Consider the following 11,743-nt stretch of genomic DNA (forward strand, 5'->3'; position numbering starts at 1 on the left):
GAGACTTTTAGTTTCTCAATATAGATGACATATGGATCAGCCGCTTTGACAATATTTTCATCTATTACCAGAAGAAATGTTTTCATTATATATATTTATATATACATACATACATACATACATACATATATATATATATATATATATATATGTGTGTGTGTGTGTATAAATATATATCATCAATAAAGTCAGGAAAATTGTTCCGTGATATGCAATATTTTATGTTTCTCTTTCATTTTTGTTTCCGGAGTCCATTACATGTTATGGGAAGCATAGATTTGTATTTCTGAGTTGCTTCTGGTCGTAAGAGACAAACATGTTGCTGGCTGAAAAATAGCAAAAGGAATAATGCGAATTAAATTATTTTGAAAGAGAAAATCGTATTATAAATCTATAAAGACATGAAAGATCATTCAGAAACTATATAAAAAATGTTTAACTAGCATTCTATTGGTTAATGTGTGTGTAAGTGTGTGTGTGTGTGTGTGTGTGTGTGTGTATGTGTGTGTGTCCGTCAATCTGTTTGTCTAGCTGTCTTTCTATTTGTCTATTTATCCATCACTCTCTCTCCCCTCTTTCTCTCTCTCTCTCAATACAAAAGCACACACATACATATGCATACATATATACATACCTACACACACAAATGCACATACAAGCACAGACACAGGCGTGCGCACACACACACACATGCACACTCACATATATATGATTTTTTCCAATACATAAGCTGCGTAGTTTATAAAACTGCATGAGAGAAACGTTTATTATAAGGTAAGTATATAGGTTTAGGATGGTGAGAATAATAGCAGAGGATGGTAAAGTTGACAAAATTATATAAGCATAAGAAAAATAATATAGACCCAAACATACAGGTAGAAACGATGTTATATCCAATATATTAACTGTGTAAAGAGTAAAAAAACAAGAAGAGGATGGGTCGTATTGGACATGCTTTGTTGATAGGGTGGGGAAAAGAGCATTTAATATAGAGATGGATTTGAAAAGAATTCTTCTAATATTTATACAAAACAGAAAGGCAGGGAAAAAGGAAGAGTGAGAAATGAGTGTATATGTGTATCAGGGAAGCATGGTCTTGTTTTCAAGCCTAGAAGAACCTGGAAAAATGTTTATTGTTAGGCAAAATTATAATTCTGGAATTGATGTAACAGAATGATGGTGGGAGATGAAAGAATTAAAGCCAACGATAAATAACTTAAAAACCAAATATCCAGGTAGAGAGGATGTCATATTTAGCATATTGATTTCAAATTTTAGCACAAGGTCAGCAATTCCAAGGGGGAGGGGTAAGTCGATTACATTGAGCCCAGGATGAAAGGCAAAGTACATATCGGTGCCATTTGAACTAAGAACATAATGTTGGAAGAAATGCCGCTAAGCATTTTGTCCATTATGGTAATGATTCTGCAAGCTACCTCCCCTATTGTATTTAATACTTTGATTTCCTATTTTGGCAGAAGGCCAACAATTTGGGGGTTGGGGTAAGTCGATTTCACCAACCCCAGTACATCAAAATGATGCATAGTAAAGTCAACCTTAGTGGAATTTAAACTCAGACTGTTTAGACAGACTAAATATCACTAATCATTTTACACACCCACACACAGATATATACATCTCTCTCTCTCTTTTTCTCTCTTGCTCTCTATATATATGTGTGTGTGTGTGTATGTATATATGTATGTATATATATATATGTGTGTGTGTGCGTGTATGAATATATGTATATATACATGCGTATATATATGTATATATATGTATGTATGTGTGTGTGTATATATATAATGTGACAGACTTCATTGTTTACAACTATCAAATCAACTCACAAGGCTTTGGTTGACTTAGAGCTATAGTAAAAGACATTCACCCAAGGTACCACCACACAGCAGGACTGAGCCCAGAACAATGTGGTTGGAAAGCAAACTCCTGACCACACAGCCATGACGTATAATTTTCACTGTGTTGGTATTGCTGTGATTATATATTTTGGCATGTCACCTTATGCTACATTAGTCTGTAGAATTTATCTTCCTGATGTTGTTTCACGATTTGATCAGTTTTTGCAGTAAACCTTCATAATGTCTCCTTTTATTTGTCTCTGCTTTGGCACCAGTCAGCTGCAGCTATTTCTTCATCCTGTTATCCAAATCTATTCATCAGTTTTAAATCTCATATCTTCCCTACATACTAGATTCCTCTTCTTCATCTATTACTTTAAATGCTTTTCATTCTAAGAACTTAAGGTAATCTATGGATTCCTATTGTATTTCTATGTTTCATATGATCCTATTCTGTAGCAAAGATGTAAACAATGAAAAAGCAAGAATAAAATATTCTCATTCTTTCACATAACAAAATATCATATAATGCATTCAAGAATATCACTCAAAGCATTTTTCAAACAAGCTCAGGACCACAGTATCTCTTCAGAATATATATATAACAAGATATTGTATGACACTTCCAGAAAAAGAAAAAGAATTTTCACAGTATATATGTTACCAAATATTTTTCTCAACTATTTCATTTTATACATTATATTAATCATTCATATTCTTTCATAGATTATTAACTTATTTAAATAATAAACTTATTCTGCATCATCCATATGCAACTTAGACACTTTGTGCCAAACTTACTCTTATTTCTACAACCAGAAGCCTTGAAATCATCTTCCAATAGAGTCATACCAAACTTGTCTTCTTCAACAGCACCAAGACACAAACATACACATAAGGAAACTACCTCCACAACCACATAAATATGAATAAGCATGCAGTTAAGTCACTTTAGTTCATTACAGATGCTACACATGCTACAACACACTGTCACTAAGGTTCTTTCCTTCCTGGCAAATGCAAATTATCAACATTGCAAAAATTGCATCACAAAATACTTCTTCACCCAAGAACTATTATCCCTATTATCCCTTTTAGCCCTCGATAATGCTCATGTACTGGGTATGAGATGTTTTAGCACAGGTAGTTTAACATTGCTAATTCAACACTTACATACAAGAAGGTATCCAGATGTAACCAGAAACATTCTCTGTGGGACAAGCCTATTGTAGTGCAGGCTTCCACCTCTAGAAGCGACTTCATGTAGCCCTCAGGCATTAGTCTGCCAACCAGCGGCATCTCATGTACCGATACTGTCATGTGCTGAATCTTTGTTTTGAAGTGCTTCTCCCCTGTTCATCAACTTTTGTGACTGCTGAAATGAAGGAACAGCACATTTCCATGGAATTCTGTTTACTGCTGGGTAAAACAGTTGCCAAAACAGTTGTCATGCTCTGAACAGCTTACAAGGATGCTGTCATGAGCAAAACACAAGTTTACAAGAGGTTTCTACACTTTAGGAATCATCACTTGTCACTTGAAGACCAACCTCATTCAGGATGACTGTTGACTTCCCAAAAGAATGAAAACATCATGAAAATTCCTGAACTGATCATAGAGGACCGTTGCTGAACAATTGATGAGCTTGTTGATATGACTGGTGTGTCATATCAATTGACAAACTTATTAAAATGACTGGTGTGTCCTGTTCCTTATCTCTCTACCCTTCTCCCATCTCTGTTTTTCTCTGTTTTTTATGTGTGTGAGTATATTTCTCTTTATGCATAGGACCTCCCCCAAATTTCAGGCCTTGTGCCTATAGTAGAAAGGATTAATATTATTATTATTATTATTATTATTATTAAGTAGTTGCATCATCATCATGATCATCATCATCATCATCCACATACATAAACATCTTAAAGCTTTTGCTGTTCTTATTATTTGCTTCCAAACATGAAATAATCTCAACCATTTTTTCTTTAAAAAGTTCAAATGTTGTTTTTTTTTGTTTTTTTGTTTAAACTTTCTTTTCTCTGCCATAATCAGCGCCAGGTGTACGCTTGCTACAATCTTGTTCCCCTGTTTTCATAGTGAAACAGAAAATACCATTCTATTATTACTATTATTATTATTATTTTCTTTTTCTTTTTCTTTTAACCAAAACATCCACTATAATGAAGTAAATGTCGGATTTTGTTCTTTTTAGTGTAAATGAAAAATGAAACTAGAGATAGTGACTTACTTTGAAATATTGTGTCTTTTTCCCTTTATTATATAATATATTAGCTGGGAGCAGAGTAAAAGACATTGATGACTATTTCCAAGCAATATCTTTCAAACAAACACTATTCATCTTCTCTTAAAAGCTCTCTCAGTTGGCTGCTAATCTCACATTTTTTATTTCCATTATTATTATTATTATTATTATTATTATTATTATTATTATTATTATTGTTGTTGTTGTTGTTGTTTTTGGTGTTGTTGTTGCTGTTGTTGTTGCAGTTGTTGTGGTTGTTGTTGTTGTTGTTATATGTTTTACTTTATTTATTGCCACAATAAATCAAACTATAGTCTTCAGAATAAAACTCAATGTTTTTACAACAGGAAGAGAAGAAAAATAAAGAAAGAGAAGAAACTGAATATAATAATAATGATGATAATAATAATAATAATAATAATAATAATAATAATAATCGTAATAATAATAATGATAATAATAATAATGATAATAATAAAGAATGGAAAAAAATAAATGAAGAAAATACATGAAGAAATAAACAAACAAGTTTTCTTCCCCACACCCTCGTCACGGCCCCCCCTTCCCACCACCTCCTCTCACGTATTGCTAAGAATAAGGTTTTTTTGCGAAAAAGAAAAAAAGTTCAGTTTAAAAAAAAAAATATTTTGTTTGGAGAAAACTATCAGAGAGATAAATGGGAGCAGAGGAGACAGGGTGAGGGCAAGAAAGGGTTGTGTGTGTATGTGTGTGTTTGTGTGTGTGTGTGTGTGTAGAGGGGGGGATTATACATGAAGACTTATATGAAAAGTATTGCTGAAGTAAGTTTTGATGAAAGAAAAATAATAAAAAATATTTAAAAAAATATATTGATATTCTGATTATTATTATCATTATTATTATTATTGTTATTATTATTATCATTATTATTATTATTACTATTAACTTTATTATTATTATTATTTCATTTTTATATTTCATTTGGCTTATTCAGGCCAGACATGAAATGGTTTGAGCGTTTGAGAAAAAACAATTTTGTTGTTTTTGTTATTTCATCATCATCATCTTATCATTGTTGTTATTTTATTATTATTCAAAAGCTGTTACATGTTAATTTATTTACAAGGAATGTTACTGTGTAGTTTGGTGACAAGTTCCATGAAATTTCAACAATCTTTTGTTTTAACAATTCTTGCAGAAAACAGAATGGCACTTTCTTGTTGGTCAACAGTCTGTATATCTCAATTCCAATATCCTCCAATCTCTTAGATAACAATTTTGGCATGGTACTGAGTGTACCAATTACCACAAGAACGATTTTTTATATTTTGTTTTTATATTTAATTTCCAAGAGTCCCAATTTAAATCAGGGTTCATGTGTTGAATTGAAACAGCTTCTGATACACCTTGGGAGGGTCATTATGTCAATAAACGCACACACACACACACACACACACACTGGTTCAATTTCACTTCTCTTATTATTAGTAGTCAATTTGTTAACATTTAACCAATTAATCAATTGATTGTCTGATTAATCATTTAGCTAATCAGTCAATAACCAGCTTTGTCAAATTCCTTTTGCCACTATTTGTGATCACTATAATGACATGCCCTCTCTACTCAAAGTCTGCTTCAAACCTATCTCATATTTACTTCATCTCTTATTAATCATTGGTGAAGGTGGATGGTTTAGTGGTTAGGGTATTCAACTCATACTTATAAGGTCATGAGTTCAATTCCCAAGATAGTACTCCAGCATGGCCATAGTCCAGTAACTGAAACCAGTAAAGAGGTAAGAGATATAAAATCCTCTGATCATATTTATTTATAATCGATGTTGTATAAGTACCATAGATATCTGTGTTTGACTATCAAAGGCCTTAGCGAAGGAATTCCAATTTAGAGAATATAAAAACAAACTGGAGTTTAAAATATCATGCATATTGCCCCTATTTTGTGCTAATGTGAAAGGGAATCAGCTGATTGAAAAAGAATACAAAAGGAAACATTGGACTAATAAAGAATGGAAGAATGTTTTTGAGCAACTGCTTATCTTTGTTGTTACGCCAAATTACAATATCTAGATAATAGTTCACACTCTGTCGGTTAGGATGATGAGTGTTTCTATTGAACCAATCAATGGAATGACATGAAAGTGGCTGAGCACTCCACAAACATGCATACATTCAATGTAGATCTTGGGGAGATTCAGTGTGACACAGGATGTGACAAAGCTGGCCCTTTGAATTACAGGTACTACTCATTTTTGGCAGCTGAGTGGACTGAAACAATGTGAAAGTAAAGTTTCTTATTTCTTTATTGCCCTCAAGGGGCTAAACATAGAGGGGACAAACAAGGGCAGACAAAGAGATTAAGTCGATTACATCGACCCCAGTGGGTAACTGGTACTTAATTTATCGATCCTGAAAGGATGAAAGGCAAAGTCAACCTCAGCAGAATTTGAACTCGGAACGTAACGGCAGACGAAATACCGCTAAGCATTTCGCCCGGCGTGCTAACATTTCTGCCAGCTCACCACCTTGTGAAAGTAAAGTTTCTTGCTCAAAGACACAATGCACCACCAGGAATTGAACTCAAAGTCTTATGACCATGAAATAAATACCCTTAACCACTTTGCCAAGTACCTTCACATTTGCATAATACAGTAAAATGAAACAGAGATGCAAAATATTACTGCTGATAGCCCTATATAGAAGAGCATTTCGATTTCCCTCCAAAAATATCTAGGATGCCTTATAAAATATTAAATGAATTCCAGTATTTGACTATTTTAACAATGGTGTCTACTGTTCTTTCCCCTACCTTATGCAGTCTCCAAAAATTTATTGATATTTTGAAAATCAAAGCAGATGGAATTAGTTTCAGATCCCTTCATCAGTTGAGGAACTTTACTGGCTTTATATTCATACCAGCTTTTGGTAGAGCTCTATTTTGTTTTCCCCTAGTATTTTAGCTTGTGAGTATGCATTCAATTCCTGGGCCAGTCAGTCAATCTCTACTCTGGGTCAAGTGCCATGGAAAGACGGTATAATCTAAAGTTGATCTTGGCAAAATTTGAACTCAGAACATGAACTGTTATTACTAAATATGTCAGGCATTTTGTACAACACTAATTCAGCCAGTCCACCACCTTAAGGTTAACCTTCTTGAATCGTTAAAACAAAGAAATATTAAAACACGAAAAAAAAAATTATAATTTAAGAAGGGAAAAAAATGAGTCATACTGATAATTTCCAGTAAACAAATAAATGGATGAATGTTTCATGCTGAGAGTTTATAATTTTATTAACCTACAAAAATCAATTGAGTAATAATGTATCAGATATAGTTTTGCAATAATGGACAAAATTATCAATGATTTTAAAAAAAAATTTTCTGAATATTATCTCAGCGTACACATACAGCTCAGTCTCTTTCATATGCTACTAACAACCTTTATATATTATCACAAAGTTCACCGAAATCTCTGCTATTCTTAAGAAAAAGGCAATGAAGAAAAGGGAGAAGTATATCTAGATTGTGTATGGCAAACATTCCTAACCAAATACAATAAACTGGTAATACACTTTCCTTACATTTCTAATATACATTATTGAGAAACATTTTTTTCTCCTTCTTCTCCTCTTCCTATTTTGAAAATTGAAGCACAAAACAAAAAGAATATTTTAGAAACTGTCAACTAAAATTCATGAGAAAACACAAGAATATAAGAAAGAAATATATAAAATATCTTTGTTCTGTTTGAAAATGGAATGCAACCGTTCTGTTACACTGAACTCAAGAGATTACTTTGAAAAGGGATAAACTTAATTGGCTCTGTGTTTTTTTTTTTATTTATTTTTTTACTATTCGTTTGTTTTTTCCTTCTTTTTTTTTTCCCAATACATAAGAACACATTGAGAGTGGTAATCATTTAGTGGAATTGTGTTAGATTCAGGTGTTCAGGAAATATATTTCTTGACATAAAAATGAGATTATGAATAAGGTAATTAAATAATGAAAAGAAAAGAAAAGCTTCTCAAGTCAATGTATCAACAAAAACAGAAAAATATTTAACATCATATTTTGGAGAAAAATATTCAAGAGAGAACTAATAAAGTCAATGATTTATATTTCTTGAATCAATTGAAAGATTGTGCTACATATTGATTTGCCTAGCTGCCACCCAATTTAATTTCTATATTACTTTTCATTCACTTTCCTCTTATCTGCTGTAAGCTAGAGAAAAATTAGGCTTGAAATTCCATTAAGTTTATTGAACATTTGAAAAATAGCTAAGCTACTGATGCAATATATTTGCATTTGGAATTTCAAAATAAGGCCACCTAACACATCAATGTGTGGCTGCTTCTTATACTTGACAGTTTAAAGTGTGGTTGATTCTTTAAGTTAATCAATCCGACATAGATGGTGTCTTGTAGTTAACAAGTCCAAATGAGATTGCTTCTTCTGGTTAACACTCCAGTGTTAAGTTTGCTAGTGTTAACATAACAATGTATGACTTGTTATATTTGACCAATGAACATATATTTAATTAAAGTTAACAGTTGAAAGTGATAATTTGAATTGTAATATTAAATAAAATCTAAACTATAGTTCAAAGTGTGAATATTTAATAACGGCGACTATTCGATGTGTAGTTATTATTGTAAAATGTAAATTTCTAAACAAATTCATTGTAATTAATAGATTAACGTGAAGCAAATTAATAATACTTCACCCTTTGAAACATAGTAACTCAAAGATCCAGTTGATTTTAGTTATTACAATTAACATTTCAAAGCAGAGATGAAAAAATATTTTCTGTATATGATGACAATGAAACAGTAATACAAATATTCAACAGTAGCAATTTGTTTATGCTTTTGTTATTGTTTTTTTCATTTTGCTATTTGTATATATTTATTTATTTATTTATTTTTAACTGAATTTTATATGTATGCGAAATGGCACAGTGTTTAGACAGTTGAAATGAGTCTCTAAAATTTATATTGAAATAAGGACAGAAAATGGTTTGAAATCATGTATTCAGACAATGAGAGGTGTTCTATTAATTATAATGAAAGCTCCAAAATTTGCATTCTATATAATAGAATTTACTGTATTTTGATAAAGTAAATATATAAGGTACAACATTTGTATTGCTAATGTTCTGAACAAAAGATCAAAACAATATAAATTTAATCTCTCTTGCTTATATTGTGCTCCAAGGCAAGTGACAACACTCAAATGAAATCAGTTTAATTTAAAATAAGTACTGGTTGTATTTCACCCTTGATTGACTGGCTTAGGATAATTCCAACAATTCAAACAGATGTTTCAAACTTGTGGAGCCATTCACTGTAAATAACCGACCTCTTTTTATTTGATTCATTTCGGTCATATGACTGCAGCCATGCTGGGGCACTATCTTGAAGAATTTAGTCCAACAAGTCAACCCCAGGACTTAATTTCTTATTTAAAGTCTGGTACTCATTCTTTTGGGCTCTTTTGCCAATCTGCTAAGTCACATAGAGGAAAGTGAATGAAAAGTAATAGACAGGGTGTCCACAAAGTCTGGGTACATGGGGATTAACACATACTTTAAGAAATTATTATTTCTTATATTTAATTTTTTATGTTAATTGTTTAATTGTTTACTCCATGTAGCCAGACTTTGTGGACACCCTGTAGAAACAAACCAATACCAGAGTTGAAGCTGTGGTGAAGACAAACATAAACACATGCACATCCATGTGTACAAACATACAGGCACGCACATACAGTTACACACACATACAAATATACACACATATATAAACTCACTTACACATACATGCACACATATATACAAGTTCATGACTATGTCCAACTGGATCTTGAGACATTTATATTATTATCATGAGAACCAGAAAGGAAATGAAAAACACAAGCTTGAAGCAATTATTTTTGCATGAAAGAAAATAAGGATAAGTGTTTTTATTCGAACTTGCATTTCATTTTTCAAAAAAAAACATTTAAACAGTGAATATTTCAAAAGAAAAGTAGACTTCGTTTGCCAGCTGATGATCAGAAATGAGTAATTCTGAAGATTGTAAATTGGAACTTTTCAGTTATAATGTTTTAAAGAATACTCTACATTTTGAATCCAGGCAAATCAACAGAGATTTATCTCATATGTGTGCATGTGTGTGTGTGTCCTCATTATCCTCCTCCTCCTCCTCCTCCTCACCATCATCATCATCATCCCCACCACCACCACCACTGCTTGACAACTGATGTTGGTGTGTTTACGTCCTTGTAACAAAGCAGTTCAACAAAAGAGACCCATAGAATAAGTACCAAGCATTAAAAAAAATGAATAACTACTAGGGTCGATTTTTTATGACTAAAAATTCTTCAAGGTAGTGCTCCAGCATGGCTACAGTCTAATGACTGTAACAAATAAAAGATTTTAAAAAAATAAAGTATAAAATTTGATATATTTAAAAAAATTTGTTTCCCCTTATTCACTTTTGTTTCAGAGTTCACTGTTACATTCTAATTAATTAAATGAAAACCATGCGATATATTTCATATAGGAATCAATTAAGAAGTAGGTCTAATTATTTCATATTAAACTAATTAAACACAAGCAGTTATTAGTCAATGTTTGGGTGTGCTTACCAATGTGAAGAATCATTTTTGATCTTAGATTTCTCCTGCTTCACAACTTTCTTTCATTCCAAGCCTCATTTTCAAGCGGCAAGCTACAGACAGAAGAGAAACAGAACCATCAATACAGTAAAATGACAGAACTTATCTTTAATGATTTACTGCTGAAATTCTATAATAAAGAAAGAATTAAATGACTCATATAGAATTATCTTCAGCTGTTACTCTGATCTCTCATATATCATTTTCTTTTCTATTGCAAAAATTTCTTAAGTAGTATTAAGGATTTGCTATTAAAGTATAAAGCAAATCTTCAGAAAGTTCTTCTTTCTATCTAGTTTATAGAACATTATTTTCAGTTTCCTTTTCACTTTGATACATGGAACCTTGTTTATAACTGTTCGTTTGTCACTAGTCTGGAATGAGATGATACAATCAATTGTGAACCATGTTATGTTCATCATAGATTGATCTGTGATTACACAGGTTGGTGATTGGTCAATCAGTCAAAGGATTCTGCTTGTACCACAAAAATGCATCTCAGTGACCACCAACGAGTCACCTTCCAAGCATGCACTGACTATCACTGGTGTTTACATCACTGTGCTGTTGTGAGGCTGTGAATTTTATTTTATACAGACGTGGCTGTGTGGTAAGAAGCTTGAATCCCAATCACATGGTACCAGGTTCAGTTCCACTGCATGGCACCTAGGGCACTTGTTTCCTACTATAGCTTTGGACCCACCAAAGCCTTGTGAGTGGATTTGGTAGATGGAAACTGAAAAGAAACCCATCGTGTGTGTGTGTGTATATATATATATATATATATATACATTATTTTATGTATATTAATATTATCTCAGTTGTTAAAACTTTCGATAATTTGAATACGTTAATGGTTACCAGGGGTAGCAAAATTACACTAAAAAACAAGATATCCCAGCCGATTTACAGGTTGATATACCGAGTTAACGTGATACATTTTGAG

General features: G+C 32.1%; 1 protein-coding gene across 5 annotated transcripts in view; it reads right to left on the bottom strand.

Moving 5' to 3' along the window:
* Positions 1 to 12: 12 nt before the first annotated feature.
* Positions 13 to 11,743, bottom strand: part of LOC106882960 (protocadherin beta-6) — a 164,956-nt gene continuing 153,225 nt past the window's right edge. For 3 of the 5 annotated variants that reach the window (XR_001411054.2, XM_014933808.2, XM_014933809.2), the window contains 2 exons: positions 10,768 to 10,850; positions 13 to 326 (listed from right to left, as the gene is read on the bottom strand). Coding sequence is in view for 3 of the 5 variants with exons in the window: in XM_014933808.2 (XP_014789294.1) it covers positions 10,792 to 10,850 (59 nt within the window). In the remaining 2 variants the exon portion in view is untranslated. The remainder of the gene's footprint in view (positions 327 to 10,767; positions 10,851 to 11,743) is intronic. The other 2 variants (XR_001411055.2, XM_014933810.2) reach the window with 2 other exon arrangements.

This window comes from Octopus bimaculoides, chromosome 14, assembly GCF_001194135.2.
Source record: "Octopus bimaculoides isolate UCB-OBI-ISO-001 chromosome 14, ASM119413v2, whole genome shotgun sequence".
NCBI lineage: Eukaryota > Metazoa > Mollusca > Cephalopoda > Octopoda > Octopodidae > Octopus > Octopus bimaculoides.